Source organism: Taurulus bubalis, assembly GCF_910589615.1.
Source record: "Taurulus bubalis genome assembly, chromosome: 11".
Taxonomy (NCBI): domain Eukaryota; kingdom Metazoa; phylum Chordata; class Actinopteri; order Perciformes; family Cottidae; genus Taurulus; species Taurulus bubalis.
The window spans coordinates 5,824,869-5,843,684 of NC_136599.1; the positions used below are offsets into that span (position 1 = coordinate 5,824,869).

Genomic DNA, 18,816 nt, shown 5'->3' on the forward strand with positions numbered 1-18,816 from the left:
GATCCCAGGCGTAGCGCAGTGCGGGGAAGGGGATCACAGGAATGACATTCCCACACTCTAGACGGTTTCACACAGGCTAGCCAAGCCCACCGCCACTAACTGGCGGACTGTGAAATCACCTCCAGGACTACAGTGAGTCCACCGCAGTGGGAGGGTGGGATGAAAGAGCGAGGGAATATGATCAGGAGTGGGTGGGAGGAGAAGGAGAGAGCGGGACAGGTGACATTCGGAAGAAGCAGCATGGCTGTATGATCTGGTTTTAATATCCTCATTAGGGCGGACTTGATACCGACTGCTATCAATTCTGTGACCATCTGCAACTCCATTGGCTCGGCCATGGCAAACTAACACTGCCTGTCTACTGAGAGAATGATCTCGTTGTGTTTTTTTTGTGTCTTTCCAGTGGAGGACAGACCAACTGCTCCACTTTTTACTGAGCATACGCAAATTAAAGGGTCAAGTCACCGAAATACCCAAAACATTGTTCCATATACACCCTGTATAATACAAAAAAATTAATAGTGAAATCACATTTTAGGCTTTCTTTTCAAGAGTTGGATGAGGAGATTGATAGCACACTCTATACCGTAAACGTCGGGTTACAAGCCGCTCCTACAGCCGGTCAGTGTCCCCGATGTAGCAAGCTAGCTAGCTGCTAGCGCTGCTGCTACTGCCCGCGTCCCCTCTGCCCAAGTCGGGTGTCGAACCTGGTCCTGCTACCTTCGGTGGTTTTCGGGGAGCTAACGGGGAAGTAACGAAGCGCTAGCAGGAGCCCCAGCTGGCTACAGCGGGGAGCTAACAGGGACACTGACCGAAGGTAGTAGCGGGGCTCGTAACCTGACGTTTACGGTATTTACCTTAAATATGAATCTTGGGTCAGCAGACAATTACCTTAGCATTACGATGGGGAGCAGGAGTGAAGTTTAAAGAATCTGCCTACAGCCCATTTAAAGGTAGATAATGAACTCGGCATACTGTATCCTGTTTATTTAATCCGTCCACAGACTGGAGCCTGGAGTCTGCTAATTGCCTGGCAGCCTCACAGTGACAAGACACTGGTGCAAACAGCTCGCCACATAACTCACCGTGAAACCACAACTTGCTGTTTTCACTTCACCTGACATGTTATGTGTTAATTAGCTTAAGAGGTGTTGGTACAATCAGTGGATTCTTTTTTCTTTTTTCTTTTCCTTCCTTGACAGAGCCAGGCCAGCCGTTTCCCCTTGCTTCCCAGTCTTTTTGCTAAGCTATGCTAATTGTATGCTGGCTCCATGCTTCATATTTAGTGTACAGACATGAGAGTGGAATCTATCTTCTAGTCCAACTTTCTGCTAGAACGTGCATAACTACATTTCCCTGAACTGAATGCCAAAAAATAGGAAAAGTATAGAATATAAAATACAAACCTTTTCTGTCCCGTGAGGCTCTCTGATGATAAAAGCCCAAACCCAAAAGTTCTGTTCACAAAGCAGAGAGCTCTGTCCACCACTTCACTTTAATTAAGTCTCCCAAGAAGCTTTTAGTGCATATGTAACAACCCCAAATGAATCAATGAAGTCCTGAATGAACAGTCTTTGCAGGGAAGCTAACTTCCAACTCCCTGAATAGACAACCCTCTGCGTTATGAGAGCCGGTACTTTAAGCCCCGTATGGACTTATATAGGTCCTTTTTTAGAAATTTATTTAAACTGTGTAAAACATTACAATAATCATGAACAAATATATTGATGCTACACATCAAATTAAACAAGAGAACCTGGGCTACAATAATTAGTCAGCCATTTCAACACAACTCAAACTAAAAATAATTATTAAATTAAAATAGTTATAATTTTGTCACGAGTCAGCCCACTCTGCATGTTTCCGGAACTAGCAGCCGAAAAAGACAAATATCACCGAGATACGAACCAAAGAACACAGCAACATAAATCTCTGAGTCAGCAAATTTTGAAACTTTTTTTTATTTTATTTTTTTAATGCATTTCCCCCAGTAAATCCACACTGATACAAGTTTATTGAACATCATAAGTCATATGAAAGTGAAATATAAGGTTTGCTACAAGAAAAAATTCAAATGTCACAGATGCGCGAAAATATGCGCAAATGTGCCGAAATGCAAATTTTGGAAACCTCGCCTGAATTCTCTCTGTACTTTACCTTATCTGACTTTGTTCTGCTTCACTTTTTCAAGTGAAAACAGTGCAGAGAGACTGTTCACATATTGTGCTATGATTTGGGAGAGCTTCAGGGCTTAGTGAAGCATCATTTCAAGGAGATAATCATCCTGAAAGTGCTTTTTTCTATAGGCGGACCTGAAACTTCTATTTGTTCTGTGTTTCAATCTTTATTTACTCTTAGCCAGCAACATATATACTAATATTTACACATCTGACCAAAAGCTCACAAGGGTTGCCTTTATTATAACACCAAAATGATTCAAATAGCCCTTATGGTTGCAGAGATACACCCTTTTTAGTTTGGGTATGCTATTTCGAGCTAAACCCTAAAAAATGCCTTGGTGCTTAACGGGGCTTAACGGGTTATTAAACTCCAGAAAAGTTAAGGTCAGAACAAACAGTAATTTTCGCTTCCTTCACTTTTATCCGATAGCACTGTGGGAATGATGGCGCTACTCCGGCCAGAATTATGATTATACAAATCCCACTGTTTTTGTTTACACGTCCCTACTGTCAACAATGTCACTGTGGACAATTGCACAGTCCCCATCGCTAACTTTTAATGAAGTGCTTTGCCAATTTGCCGAAGGTAAACAGTACATCCTTACTCTAGTACTCCTCTCGAATAAAAATGAATCTGGTTTAAATGTTATATTTTGTGTGAAAGTTTAATTATTCCTTTCCCGTGGCTTATTTCCAATTCTTTCCTGAGCTCTCCGGCACCTGAAGGTTTCTCTCATTTGGGACTTGGTTGGTGTGCGAGTGCGGCCGGATGTGTGATTAGGCATGGCGGGTTAGTGATCTCAGCAAGCAGCGGAGAGAGGTATGACATTTATTTTTCAAACCCCTGACCCTGAGGATGAAAAATGCATGTCTCGAGCTTAGCCAAGGCGGTTTGGGTAATCACTTATGCCAGTGTCTCCAGTTCCACGTCTCGACCTCACTGGCCGGGTGTCTGCCAGGTGATGCATGATGCCTCACTCTCCTCACTCTCCCTCCTCGTCTCCCTGTCCACATCGCCTCCCCCCGAATCCCAACAGCCCACTGCCAGTCTGTCCCTGTGTTGATGAGCGCCTCTCAAGTTCAAACCTTGACCCCGGAGTCAGCTCGCCATCCTCGGGTTCTTTCCTCCATCCCTCCACCATCCCTGAGGTCTTTTTTTTCCCTTCTTCTTCACTTTTCGACTTTTACCGCACCCTCTAAATCTTCTCCTTGTCACTCTTCTCTTTATGTGTCTCCAGCATCCATTTACAAAGACATACAGCTCTTTGTCAAATGCAAAGACATGCGCCATAAATTACATGTAGCTCAGACTGCGGTGTCATATCCAAACGTCTCCCCCATGCAAACTGACACGTCAGCAAACTATTTGATTGATGGGGCTCTGATGTATGCACGCTGAGATCAGCTCTGTGCAATACTAGTTTGAAAGAGGAATAAGGTGCACAGGGTTTAAGCTGATTGGCAAGAACGAGTCCCTGAATTTCCTTTTCTTCAGAATAATGAGAATTCGAGAGGCGGACCGAACAGCTGTGATTAGGGTCCTTGCATAACAGTCTGGGGAAGATACCTTATATGGTACCGGTGTAAAGCAGGGGGATTGATAGATATCCTATCCAGATGGGTCTAAATGAATGAGGTGGTGGATTTGCCATCTCTACACAGTCCTGCTTCCTCGCCTGCTGAGAGCAGAGGAAGGAGATTTGGTTCGTGTTTGTGTTAAGGAGACCGTGACAGACCACAGCGTGCTCGTGAATGGCAAACTCATTTCCGAGGCGTAAAGCCGTGCAGTCTTGCCCAGGTCATGGGAAACACAACTGGGAGGAAACCAAAGAGGTCACAGTGAATTCAACAGGGAGAGAGAGGATACGAGAGAGAGAGAGCGAGAGAGAGAGAGTGAGAGAGAGAGCCCAGCTGGCGACTTTGGCATCTTCCTAAATTATAACATACACCCAATTTACTCTCATTTGCTGTGAAATTAGCTGGTAAATTTGTTCAGATCTTTTCCCAAGAGCAAATGGGAAGGACGGGGCTGCTGGAGTGTGAGCGGGTCGTGGAGGGAGGTGCTTATTAATGCCACAGGCCTGCTATCAACTCAATTGCAGCGCCGCGCCGGTCACACATTACACCGACACAAGCACTATAATCTGAGGACATTCTACATGTGACCACGAGTGGAAACGCACCTAATCTAAAGCTCTTTCTCTTTGAAACATCGTTTACGGAGCAATGTGTACGCAATAGATTACCTCCACGTTTGGAAAAAAAGAAAAGGCCCCAATGCCGTCAACTGCTACTGTCAAGCTGACAGCAGGACGGAGGAAAGGCCTGCTGGTCATTTAAAGGTTGGTTTACATTTAAAATCCAGAGAGGCTTAGCGCAGAGAAAGAACACTGCAGGTGGACATAATGCTGTGTCAGGCGTTTGGTCTCGAGCCAGCTGTTCTCTTTATTCTCCCCCCTCTCTCTCGCTCTCTCTATCTTGCTGCCTATGTGTGTGTGTGTGTGTGTGTGTGTGTGTGTGTGTGTGTGTGTGTGTGTGTATATGTGTGCACCTGCATGTATGCGCTCATGAAATCTACAGAATGCACACGCTTCTGATTACCCCAGAGGCGTTTGCTCCCTATTAACCTCACCCTCCTCACTAAGAGTTCTCTGGTGGCTCATAAACCTCCCACAGTAAGACTTTGAGAGATTGGAGATGCCAAAATACAGTCCCCTTGTTGAACTTTGACCCCTAACTACTGACATGGAACCTATCCAAGAGTCTTTTTAGCTTGCTGTTAGTGCATATGGAGGGATTTTTGGCCAGTCCTGCACTTACAATGCAGCTTGCCAGACTTCAATCAGGCTGTACTTTTCTGGGTCCAGAGACCATCCATATGTAATGCATATGGACCAGAAGAACTTTAAACTAATGGCATGCTATTAAAATGTCAGAATCAGCCCAATCAGGGTTACAATGCTGTACTCTGATTGTATGTTACAGTCACTCAGTACCTGATTGTTTGCTGCATCTGTAGTCGGTCGGGATCGGCAGCAGAGAAGGTCGTCAGGCTGGTGCCGGCCGGGACGCCCTCCTCAAAGCGGATGTGTTTGGGGTTGGTGGGGAAGTAAGGGGATTCGTTGACGTCCTGGACGGAAATGGTGACCCCCGCCGTGGACTGGAGCGAGGACTGGATGCCACTGGCGAGGTGGGCCTGGTTGGACACCATCACCGTCAGCATGAAGGCACGGTTCATCTCAAAGTCTACTGGCTGGAGGAAGCAAGGAAGGAAGGAAGGATGAGAATGACAGAAGAGGAAGTGAAACTGAATTCAAGCAGATTCAACATTATTCAATTCTTAAAAGGAGCAAAGGGTGCATTTGGATTGCCTCTAAATGGCTCTCAACATGGCGGATGCCTGCTGGTGGCTCATTGGTCACAGTGATAACACAAAGTGCTCAGGTAGACATTACTCCTCTTCATCTTTACAGAGCAAATAGTGGTTTGCTACTAAATGTACGCTCAGAATGTAAAATATAGATGCTTTAATGAAACCCTGCACAGTGTAAATCAGCAATATTATACCAATACCCTCCATGGTCATATATAACACTAGAATAATTATATATTTGCTTTATTGCTGGTATTTCACTTGGTCACTTTGACATATTTTATGAGACTTTAATGTGAAAATGTACAGTGTCCAATATAACTAACACATTGAAATCCAGTTCAGAGAAATGAATAACCGACTCCATGATAACATGGATATTATAAACTAGATCTATATGGTATTTATTGCAGTGTTTTTGACTTTATGTATCAAGTTCCCTATTACACATCTTACTTTTTCAGTGGAAAAATAGGTGTCTTTACTTTTTTAGAAAAAAATGAATGCATTCTTTACTTTAAAACTTTAGTCTTTTATATGGATTTACAGGTATAGAAACTAATAATAAAAAATATTATCTTCTTGATTATTACTATTATTTTTAGTATCATTATCCCTATTACTTTTTATGAGCACATCATGTCATGTATTTAAGTACGATACACTGATACTAGTGTGAACCCTTTTAATATTTCTCTTTTGTGGCTGGGGAATATGTGTTGTTGATGATAAAGGAAATGATAAATGACCAGATGTCGTGTCAAGTGTTCCCCTGATGAAATGGACCTCCTATATTTTCTCTCAACTACTAACCAACACACACACACACACACACACACACACACACACACACACACACACACACACACACACACACACGTAGAAGGGCTTAGACTATTCATAGGGTGCTGTCATGGCTCAGCCATTTGAGCATGTGTGTGTGCGTGTGTGTGTGTGTGTGTGTGTGTGTGTGTGTATATGTGTGTATATGTGTACTCTACAGGGGCTTTTACCGGCTGAGCCTAAACCAAAGTGACAGTTCCGAGCTTTCCTAATGAAGACTACACGATCAGGTTCAAATGACAACAACAACAAGCAAGGAGAGAGAGAGAGAGAAAAAAAAAAAGAGAACAAATACGGTGCTTGCCGGTCCTGCCGGCACATTTTCTAAACAGGCGGGTGATGATTACCGCTGCACGCCTCGCGTCTGCCGTGTTTGATGGTGATGTTAATGACTTTGAGCACATCTGTATGTTGCATTGAGTGTTATCAGTGGACAGCTCTGATATAAAAAATAAATAAAAAAAGCATTCTTAATCAGGCAGTGTGGTTGACAAGGGCACGCAAGAATTAATGTGTTTGTGTGTGTGTATCTACGTAGATACGAGCAGGTGTGTGTGTTTGTGTGTGAGCCCGTTGGTGCACCGGGAACCCATTTGCAGACAAACCCACGGTCAAGGCTGTTTGATCTGCAGCCTGTGGTATTCAGAGCACAGGGGTGGGGTCTAGCTGTAGGCTAACTAAAACATGCACACACACCCGAACACACACGTCCTGGGGGGAAGCCAGCGGGGGCGAGAGGTCAACAACACTGCTTCCATCTTTTGCCCATGAGCCTTCCATTTTCTTTGTATCGCTTCACTCGTTCCTTCTCTTTCCCGTCTTACTTAATTTGTTCTCCCCCGCCCTCCCTCCCTGTCTCCTCACCTCTAGACCCCCCATTGTGATCCATCCTCCCTGCATCTCTCAATCCTCTGGAAATCTGTCTCCGCCTCGCTTCCCTCCTCCCTCTCCATTTCCGCGTTTATCATAAGCTGCGATTTACATATTCTAATGACTCGTTGGAACCAAGCGGCTCTGTATTTGAGTCTTTTTTTTTTATACGCGTGCTTGTTTGTCGACCGGCTCTATTACCGCGCGGCAAAAAAATGAAGAACGCGTCTCGTAAACTCCCCGGAGAGCCGCGTAAATGTGTGACACGTCCTGGTTAAGACCTCAGCCCTTGTTTACAGAGGAGCCCAGGTCCCTCCTGGGGAGAGTGACGCATTCCTTCGGTGACAGTGTGATGCGATGCCTCTGTACTCGCAGTATAGGAGCATCGAGGTACAGCAGCTCCTTCCTATGGCTTCTTGACTTTACCTATATTGAGTCTGATGTGAACCGTTCCAGCTTCCTTCTCCCGGAGCGAGCCGAAGCCCCCTCTGTTTACTTGCGGAGACAGTCTATTCCTCATTTCTTCCCAGGGGGTGTCCTGTCTCTTATTTCATGATTTTCTGATAACCTCCCATGGGTCTCCATGGAGGCTCACGGCTCGGGCTGCCTGCTGAATTTTACATCAGGGAGTGAGAGGAATGGATTATAAAAGGCAGTCATCTAGAGATAATGAAGAGAAGCAAAATGCCAATGCTCATTGCTCATGGTGCTGTGGGAATTGCAGGGCGATGCTCTTGCTGTTTTCTTTTTTTTTAAAACATTATTGTAGGAAGCGGGGTGTGATTTGCGGGAGTCGGATGCACGGGGAGAATACCCACGGGTCCCCAGGGTCAAGAGCATAAACAAGATGGTACAAAACACACGCGACACGATAAGCACATTTATAGTGAGCCACTCATGGATGAGCACAGAAATACAAGCGCTGAAGGCCACTCAACAGGACACATCTACACATTTACATACATAAACACAATACGAGCCGAATGAGCGCACAGATTTCCATTCTGTCGTCTATTCCCTTTTTTTTTATTTCGTTTCCCGAACGGGTTATCGCCCTCAGGACAATCTGCGTCTGAGAGGTTGAACACTAACACAGCAGGTTGTTACAAGACATGGTTTTGTTGTTGGTGTCATTTACCACAGCAGCGGGAACATTATGAGTGTATAAAAAACGTCGTCTTTGTAATTGAGAAATCAATACCTAATTTGCTACAGCAGTTTTACCAGCCATTGTGTTTAAGTCTGTGTGTGAGTGTACGGGCTTGTTTTCTGAAGGGCGCAGCAGCCTCCAATCCCTCATTTGGACATAAGGGGGCATGTGAAAGGCAAAAAGATCCCGGCCTGTTCCGCATTTAACTTCGTGGTCTATTATTATTGCTTGTGTTTAAACCAGAGGGGATATGACGGGGGGAACAGAAAAAGAGGGCGACACTGGGTACCAAGATGAGCATGTCCGGATACGGCCGCCGCCTTACCTTCACCACGGTGACCATGCCGTCGTTGCTGACCGGGTCAGTGCGGATGGTGAAGTGCCCCGACGAGTCTCCGCTGATGATCCGGTAGATGGCGTTCCAGTTGGGCGAGTGCGGTTGGTCGGCGTCTATCACCGTGAGATTGGCCACCACGACGTCCACTCGGTTCTCGGGGACCTCGCCGGAAAACTGCAGAAAGTAGAAGAAAATAATAAAACCGTGTGATCTTTATTGAGACGGTCGCTGAGGTCCATTGGGATCCATTGAGCCGTTTGAGTGTGGCAATCTCTCATTTTTTTGGAGTCGGCCCTCAAGTTTTCAGGTAGAGTAAGTTTAATGATTTCGTTTTTTTTCCCCCACAGCCGAGTAGTAAACAAGCAGTAAACAGTCGCACACCAGGAAGCACATGCACACAAGGGCGTTGTTCCAGTTTCAGTGTTCTTGCTGATTTTTTTACGCGTTCCCAGTGCCCATTCTTGACGAGCATCGTCAGCAGCGTGACAAAGGACGAGAGAGCGGCTGAACAGAAAGGAGGGTTAAAACAGCTGTTTGAGTGTATACGAGTGGCTTTTAGTTGTTCCCCATTGCTGTGCAAACACATGTGCTTTGTCCTGATAAGCCTGATGAGAAGTGAGCCGCTGTCTGTCATATGTCTGTTATGGTGGGGCTTGATCAAAGCTGCACAGGCTCAGGGGATAAAGCCCACAAAGACGAACCAACAACAGCAACGACTGCGGCAATATAAAAAAACACTATTTCACCGCGGCGCCCAACCTACACGGACAACCCGTCAACTCTCCAGCAATTACGCGGGGGTCAGAAGGTGAGCGCGTCGTCGCCTCATGCGGAGGAGGCAACAGGCGTGTGGCATCACACGGTTACCGTGTCAACACGGGTAACAGGCGTGGAAGAGCCGCTGAGCCGCTTATGCGAGTGTAGGATATCAAAGAGCAAAGCCCCAGACCAAACACTCCAACAGACCATAATACCCTGCCTGGCAACCCGCGCATCACCCAGCAAACAGCCGACAGCAGCGGGCAGATTAGGGGGCTGCGTCAGGAGAGCTGCTCAGAGACTCAATGACATTCTTCAGACAACAGACATGTCCGGGTGGCCATGATGCGCTGCCTCCATTGGATGAGTAGGCAGGCTGTCGTATGTTAAGAGGGAGTGTGTGTGTGTGTATGCGTGTGTGTGTGTGTGCGTGTGTGCGCTTGAGCGGTTTATTACTGCGGTTTGGTTCAGGGACTCCCCCATGCCAATTCAATGAAATACAACTTCAGAGATGGCTCTTGAGCTCCTGAGGGCCCTTGAGCATCTTCTCTCTCCGCACACAGTAATAAGCAAAGGATGGGAGACTTTGAAGGGTCAACCGCAGCTCTTATTCTACCCCACAGTTTAGGATGTCTTTCTCTCATTAGCTCTTTATAAGGTGGGTGGAGTTACAAGCGTCCAGAGCAACGAGTTATAATAGTCTTATTCTTCCCGTAGGAAATCTTACATGGTACGCCAGCTTTTTAATTCCCCCTAACATCAGTACAATCACTTAGCAAATTAATTTCAGACATTTCACTGCAAGTAACAGTGGAACTTACAAGGCTGTGTAACTACCAACTTCCCCAGCAGAACGGTAAGCACCCTCAAATCACTGACATTAAATCAACTGTGATATTAGATTGCAACGGTGAAGAGTTCAGAACATGCTTTCAACTTTGCAGCTTCAAACACCGACACAGGTTGCATTTTTAGAGGCGATGTTAAAAATGAAGAATAGGTTTTTGTCTCAGAGCCAGCTACTATATTCAGCTTTAATGAGCGGTTGTTCTATTTTCTTTAAGACTCCCCATCTTTTATCCGAGTGAGAACGCCGAGCTTTGACGTCTGGTAGCGTCGTCGTCCAAAAAAGGATTGTGATTCAACGTGTGCAATTTTGAACGGAGAGCATTTCAGTCTGTCATGGAAAGAAAAAACCTCTGGGTTGGTCTCTTTCTTTCACTCTCAATGATTTATTAGCCGAATGCCGTATTGTATTGCAGCGTATACTGCGGAGGGGTTTGTTTTGACAGGGGATTGACGTATGACTGCGATGTCTTTCAGCAGAGACTTTCCCCTGATCAGGTAGTTGTTTCTTTCTGTGGTACTGTATCTTGTCCCCAACTGCCAGAGGGACACGCTTTGATTGTGATTGGCACAGAGTGCACTTGGCTTTCTCGCAGCACTTGACAAAACACCTCTTGCCAACACTCTCACCCTTCTGTCATTATTTTGGCAGCGGGCAAAGACTGAAAGAGGCAATGGGAGGAGGGAGGAGAGAGAGCGAGAGGAGGAGTAACAGGGAACTTCATCATAGGGACATTGTGGAGAGGATCCTGAAGGAAGTCCTGCATATGAGATGCTCCTGACTGCATGAGTGTGAGTCTCCCTACAACCCCCCCCCCCCCCTCTACACACACCTGTGTGAGGCCTAAACAAAAGAGATGAGTAACATTTTTCATTTCATCCCATCTATCTGCATCACAGAAATAATGCAAAACATGTCTGCAGCCTTCACATCCGTACACATGCGCCACCCTCTGCCCGCCTTGAAAAATAGGGCAGCCTCTGATAGGCGTGATGAAATATTAATCATCGGCATTAAAGACAAAATTCCCCAAACTTTATATTTCTGGGACACGTTGAAAGATCTATGGGGTTTATTGCAAACACTAAATATTTGCATAATGGCCTGCATTCTCAACAAAATGGCTTTTATGCTTCCCCGCCACTAAAATGGGTGATTGATGAAGGGCGTGGGTGGAGGTGCTCTGCTCATCGTGGCTCCAAAACCTCCACTAAAGTTGATCATCAATATCCATGATCGTATTAACTTCGCTCCGTGGCGATGATGGAAATGCACTTAAACATGGTGGAAGTACAGTTAGGGAATATCAATCCATTGCTAGCCACTATTATCAATACCGCCACCATGAGTAGAGCATCTTAAATCAGAGGCGGATGCCGAGTCAGGAAGGGCCTTTGATTTACAGCGGGGCATATCTGTGCTTTATCACTGTGGAAAATAGCTCCGGTGACCAAATCATCCCTCATCCCCTCTCCTCGCCCCATTGTTCTCTCATCCCTTTTTGTCTTGGAGTCTACATGGTGGTCCGCTCATCAACTCCCCATCCCTCTTTCCTCTCCCCTCGCTCCCACCGTCTCCTCCGCGTCGGCCATTTTCTTTCCCTGCTGCGTGTGATGCCGCAGCTTCTCTGATGAGCTGTATGGTTTGACACATGCTAACCGCCAGCGCTAACTCATCATCAGAAGGGTCTTAATAGCCCCCAGGGCAAATGCTAATGCTAACTCCTCCGCCGCCTGCCGCCACCTCAAAGAGCTGCGCGTATGCTGTCGTGCCGATGCCGTCGCAGTCGCAGAGCTAAGCACCTAATCTTGCCACTGATGCAACTTAGGAAGCCAAACGGACACCGAGAGAGAGTTCTCTTCATAACGTGAAGCTAAACAAATGCATGTCCCTGCCACATGGTGAATTTAATTAAAAACCATGCAAATATCGGCCCATAATTGAGCTGCCGCCTCACATATGAACTGCACATCACGCAGCACTGAAACAACTGACCAGTTAAGATTGAGTTCAAAAGAGAGTGGGAGAAGTGAAAGTCAACTTCTTACCAACACGAAATCTCCCGCTGCACTCATTAACGTTGTGATGATGACTTTTAAGTTTTACCTCGCTCGCGATAATTACCTTCCGTGATGTAATCATCATTTTAAATATCACTACTCTGACAACAGTCATTACCGATTTGCTGGCTCTAGTTCTCTTGCTGATGAAAGTCAATGGTATGGATTAGTATGTGTGTGCGCAGCCATCCTCGCGCTTCATAGCCCTCCTTCACCGTCCTTGTGTAAATCTTCCTTTGTAACGACATAACAGCGTTGTCGTCATTTCCTTTCTCCTTTCCTCATTCCATCCCTCCCTCCCTTTTCATTCTCCTTTCCATCTCTTCCTCCATCTCTTTCTTCTTGAATGTCTGTCTCTCTTCAGCCTTTTTTTTTATTTCCTTTTTCCTCAACCACACTAATCATTTCCACCCTCTTCTCCTCTCTGAACCCCGAACCCTCTCCTCCTCCCAAATTGATGCCCTCTCCCCACTTTTTGCAGCAACTCACGGTTCTGGAGGTCAGCATGGGAGGGTTGTCGTTGATGTCCGTGACAGTGATGATGGCGGTGGCTGTGTTGGAAAGGCCAAAGTTCAGGTTGCCCTCCATGTCCGTGGCCTGCACGATGATGGTGTACTGGGACACTTTCTGTGAAAGAGGAAGGAATACAGAGAAGAAGAAAAAAAAACACAGTGTGCAGTTATTCATCTGCAAAAAGCTTTTTCTTCCTACAGTCTGGAGCAACATCCACAGAGTGTGATTCCCAGAGGAGGGTTCTGTTCTATAGTAGCTGTCCATGCTCTTATTTGAAACACAGAATCACAAGGGTGAAGGCTTTCATTCGGCTGAGTTGAAACCTCCTCGGCGGAACGTATCCAGACTTCACACCGTCTGAAGGCTGCAGAGTGAAGCCTCCCCGCGGGTATGTCATCAAAGACGTTACTTATTCAGCGCCACTGATGGACAGATGTGAAGACAATGATCCAACTGACAGAGATTAATAGACTATCTATGGAGCAATCATACGAGGGAATGATAAATGCCATTCCTCCCTTTGAAATGACACAGTGTCACTTCACAAGAAGCTGAAATATGGTTCTCTTATTTGTATTTCTGTACGAGGGTGCACTCCTCCTCTTTGCCAGCATCCCGTCTCTTCTGCTGTCCCACGGTGCAGTTAATGGGCTGCAGGAAGGATGGAGCCCGGGAGCCGACTGTCTGGGTAATGTGTCTCTTCACTGAGATTCCCAATTACATTCCCAGTGTCTCTCTCACCTGCTAATTACCGAGTAAATATCCCAATTAGGCCAGGACGCCACATCAGGCGGATTAGACAGCTCCTCTCAGCTCCTCTCATCTCGATGCTCGACGAGATGCTGAACTCCAACCTTGTACACACACTCTCATTAACACCCGTACGCACACACACACACACCTCTCTTTCTCCATTTATTGTTCAGCGGCAGCGCTTGGCTGACTGTCCCATCAGCCAGTGTACAGCATGTACACAACACTCTCACTAATTAGACAAGGGAGTAATTATGTAGAGCTCCTCTGAACCTCTCAGCATTGCAACACCGCAGCATGCACAGCTTCCTCTGGAGGACTGAGGTCTGTTACTGTCAACAAGCCCTTATAAGGCCACAGCAGACCAGTGGAAACCTTTAGAAGAGAATCAGTGTGGGAGTTTATAAAGGAAGGGAAGAAAACATTTCAAAAGTGAAGAACAGAGGAGAAGATAAGAGACAGCAGGGGATGCAGCCAATGCGCAAGGGAGGAGGACTACCAAAAATAGATGCCTGTGTTTTTTTTTTTGTAGCACCTAACGCCTCCAACACCCTGGCCCAAGAAGGGAAGGGAGAAGCAGAAAGTTTCAAAGTTTCAAAAGGGCCAAAGTGCTGACTAAAAGTGGACCAGGGAAGCACCGCAGTGTGCTGTGTAGCAGCTTTTTGTGAAGTGTATGTACAATAGACAACTTCTTTTCTTTTCCTTTTTTTCTTCCTGCAAGGTTTGAGACTTCTTATCTGCTGTATAAGAAAATAAACCTGCAGGAAAACAGAAGCATGCATTTGTATGCTACAGAAAAATAATGTTTAAGTGCGCACCCATGATGGTATTCATAAAATGCATAAACAAATGTATGTGTGGGACAGAGACATAGATGCATGTACTGGTCTCTATGCATGATACATGCAACTATTTTTCCACATTTGCGGGCTCTTTTTAGTTTTAGTCAATGAGAGTTAAGGCATTTTTTGGAAAGTGAAGACATGGCTGGTCCTCACTTCTTTATAAGGCCATTTAAGGAAACCTACTTGAACGAAGAGTAACATAAAGTCATGATGAATTAAAGTAAATGGGGCTGCATTTAACAACAGCAAAACTATATATAGCAAAACATATCAAGGAGGAGGTATAATCCACGTCTCATCTATCCAGTCGTATGATCATTACTTCCCAAACACGTGCATCTTCTCTAAAACCGTACTATTAAAACACGTCTGCATAACAACAGTCTCAGTTTCAAAGAGTAAAGTTTTAGCAAAGAAATGTGTTTGGAAAGTAGGGAGAGCGTACGGCTGCATAAATGAGACTTGGATCACACTCCTGGAGTTGTGTGAGGGTTTATATACAGATGTCGATGTCTTGATATAGTTCAGCTTTTATGACCCCCCCACACACACTTTCCTCAATTCATCAAAACCTCTCTCCGTTTTTTGATTCTCCGTTCACCGGAGGCATGTGAGAAAAACTGATTTCTCTTCCAGACTTCAAGGTAACACGATGTTGAGTCATCTATATACAAATGGTCATATTGTTGTTGAAGTATTCCTTAGGTAGAATAATGTTTGGGTTAAGATTAGCTTCTGGGTTTGGGGTTAGCATGTGGTTGCGATGGTTTAAGGGCCTAAAGGGTCTCTTCCCCTCACCCCATCCTATTTACAGATTGCAATGTGGATATGTTATCTGGATAATGTCATGTGACCGTGGACGTTTGCATTTACATCTGGTATTATTAAACATTCTCGTTATCTCGACCCGCATTGTGCTCGCGGATTTGTCCCCAAACATGGAGCGCCGAAGGAAGCAATGCAGCGCCGTGGGCTCGACTTATCGTTCCATTGCCACGGGAAAAGATAAATGAACTGCCCTTATATAGCGCTTATCTACCTTTAAAGCCAGCACTTTACAATTGTCCTTGCATTCACCCACTCATACTCACACACCTCTGGATGCCATGCCATGCTAGGCGCTGGCCTTCCAAGCACCAAACCCAAGGACACATGTGGACAGAAAGTTCCCAAAGCCTCCGGGACGTCTTCCAATAACTTGTTTTGTTTGAGTAACAGTCCAATAACCAAATACATTCAATTAAAAATGTATACCGTAAAACAGAGAAAAGCAGATGATCCTCACATGTTGATAGGGCAGTGTTCGCCCCTCCCTCACCTTTGAGTAAGGCTCTTAACCCAAATCAGCCCCATTAGAGCTTCTCAGGCCAACCCATAACAGTTAAATTGCCCTGGGTGTCTTCAAGGTGTGGATGTGTATAACCCAGGGACGTGTGTGTGTGTGTGCAAGGTGAGGGCTCTCAGTGATACTTCAGCGGGTAAATAAGGATACTAAAAAGTCAAGGGCTTTGCATGAATGATGTCTAAATGGGGTCCTCACAAGTGTAGTAGCACGGACATGCCTGTGTGCGCATGTGTGTGTGTGTGTGTATTCGTGGATCGGAGTTTTAATCGTACATTAGGGGTGACTGGCTGGATTAGCATCATAGAGCATAAAACAGAGTAAAAATAAGCAGCAGATCAGCGGAGACATTTTTACTGCGTGTTCCACTTATACCTCTCTCTGCCTCCTTCTGGCACCCGCACGCCTCAACCCCCTTCTCTGTCTCCATCACCTTATTTCATTGCCAAATTCACACTCACTTCCTCCCAACTCATTGTAATACCCCGTCTGCCCAGCTCGCTTTTTGTTCTATTGCTCCCTTCAGTCCTCTGTTGCCCCCCCGCCTTCAATTGCCTGTGTTTTATAGAGTGTAGATGTGATTATATGGGCTTCTGTGTTTGTCTGACAGGTGTCAAGGGCATTCCATCTCAGATATTTCCACTTTATCTTTCCCGCACAAGCTCATACTGTACACACAGACAAACCCACACACAACACAACATGAGCAGTCCACTGCTGCGTGATGTGTTGTTAATAGGTCTGTCACTGGTGACGGTTTGGGAGGATGATCTGTCTCAGAGAATTCTTTGCAGAGTTGTCACTGACACCTCCATGTCGCGAGAATAAACACATTGGGATCTTGTCACAACTTTTATAGCTCCATAAACAAGGTGATTGCAGAAGAAGGCAATTTACTGTATAAAAAGATAAATGTGTGTGTGTGTCTGGAGACAAATGGCGAGACATCATTTGCAAGTCACATCTCAGAGTGTCATCAGAGTAAACGATGCTGCGAAGGCCTGTGCGCCGAAAACAAAGATGAAGGTGTATCATTTGGCCGGTTTTAGTTCAATCAGACTGTGTGGACACGACTTTTATCTCTGCCACACACACGTTGTAGAGAGAGAGAGATAGAGAGAGAGAGAGAGAGAGAGAGAGAAGACCAACCTCTCGATCGAGGCCAGGCGCCACAGTCACAATGTCTCCCGTCTCGCTGTTGATGGTGAACATGTTGGGGATGGGGCTGTGCGGCGTCTGGGACAGGATTCGATAGCGCACCATCCCGTTGGCCGTGGTGTTGTCGTCGCCGTCGAACGCCGACACGTGCATCACATACGTTCCTGAAGGAGGAAGTCATATTTATCAACACATATTGATGGCCAGAGTGCAAAACCTCCTATCTGCAAAACGATCCAGGAAAAGTGCGGGAAACCTCAAATCTGCACTTAGTTTTTTGTATTTTTTGGGGGTATTTTTTATTATGTATTGGGAATCCTTAACAAATAGCATCCTGCAGGAATACAACACATTTTTTTTTTTATTCTCACAAAAGTGCATCTTTTACTCGTACTCAGTGAAATGCAGTCTGGGTTTTTGCTACTTGGTGGTCAGTAGCAATGTGTAGCTAATGCTAGCTACCTCTATACATGCTTATACATGCTGTGTACCTGACATTCCTAAATCAGTTCCCTGACTTCATGCCTCACCTCTATGTTACTGAATGCTTCAACATTTCAATGGTTTTATGACACAAAAGTAAAACATGCAGTTGAAGATTGCCTCTTCCGTCCGCATTGTCTGCAGTTCAGAGTGTCGTCTAACTAATTTTTTTTATAAATACATAATTGTTTCCTCGAAATATATTGCTCACTTTGCACCGTTGATTATTTTTGTGCTATTGTGTTTTTTTTTTGATTGGATCGCTTAAAGTGAAACAAAAGAGGTAGACGCCGCGAAATGCTCAATTTGCTGCTCTGCTTAATCAACCCTTCCACAAACAGATGTTAACGACAGATACAGTATTGATAATAATCACACCGATATTCACGTTCACGTGTACATAAACATGCATAATAAACCACCTGGATGTTCCATAGCAGTTTGTTAACACCTGCTTTAATGTGAATGGATCTTTACAGATTAAAGTCGGCAGGAACACGTTGCACACCTGTTCTGTGAATAATAAAGACTCCGACAACTACAAGCAAGCACAAATACACAGTATGCTCAGATATAGGCGTGTTCAGATTTTATGACCTCGCAGCATATTTTGCATGCACATCGAACAGGCTGCAAATAAAATGTCTCCCATTTCTTCTAAATAGAAAGCTCTATTAAGTAGATTTTGGTGACAGATATTGTGAATCACATTGTTTTGATGCTGATAAAGTAATACATTGTTATAGATTTGATCACCCTTTGTCTACATTCATTGAACAGTTTGAAACCTGTGATTGATAATATAGTAGACAGTAATACAGACGTATAGTATGAAGCTGACTCAGTTCTGCTGGAGAGAATACACGCCACTATCCGTCCATGAATGCTCCACTTGTTTGCTGCCTCCAAAACACTCGTATAACTCTGTGGGATCACTGCCTGTCACCCACAATCTCTCCATCTCTCTCTCTCCCCCTCTGTCTCCCCCCCCTCTCTCTCTCCCTCTCTTGCAGCCGATTCTAATTGCCAGAGATAGTGATATCATGCCAGTGACAGCCCCTGTCCGAGGATAATTGTAACCGCAGCTCCCATTTCAAACTTCATTACATTTCAAAGCAACATTTGTCAATGACTCGGCCACAGGGAGCACTCTAAAGGCCTCTCAGCGAGACGAAAAAGCCGTCAGGAACAGAGGGAGGGAGAGGGAGAGAGAAATAGAGGACAGACTCCATATTTGGTTTGATTCCAAGTGGAGTGACTCGCAGTCCTCCACCCATCGCCTTTTTTTCTTCTTCTTCTAGAG

General features: G+C 45.3%; 1 protein-coding gene across 1 annotated transcript in view; it reads right to left on the minus strand.

The window, feature by feature from the left end:
- LOC306743584 (cadherin-4-like) overlaps window positions 1-18,816 on the minus strand; it is a gene marked incomplete at both ends in the record, with an annotated part of 221,234 nt that overhangs the window by 11,187 nt on the left and 191,231 nt on the right. Inside the window, 4 exons of the mRNA XM_079226112.1 lie at window positions 5,177-5,433; window positions 8,742-8,927; window positions 12,909-13,046; window positions 17,022-17,194. Of these exons, the coding sequence (XP_079082238.1) occupies window positions 5,177-5,433; window positions 8,742-8,927; window positions 12,909-13,046; window positions 17,022-17,194 (754 nt within the window). The remainder of the gene's footprint in view (window positions 1-5,176; window positions 5,434-8,741; window positions 8,928-12,908; window positions 13,047-17,021; window positions 17,195-18,816) is intronic.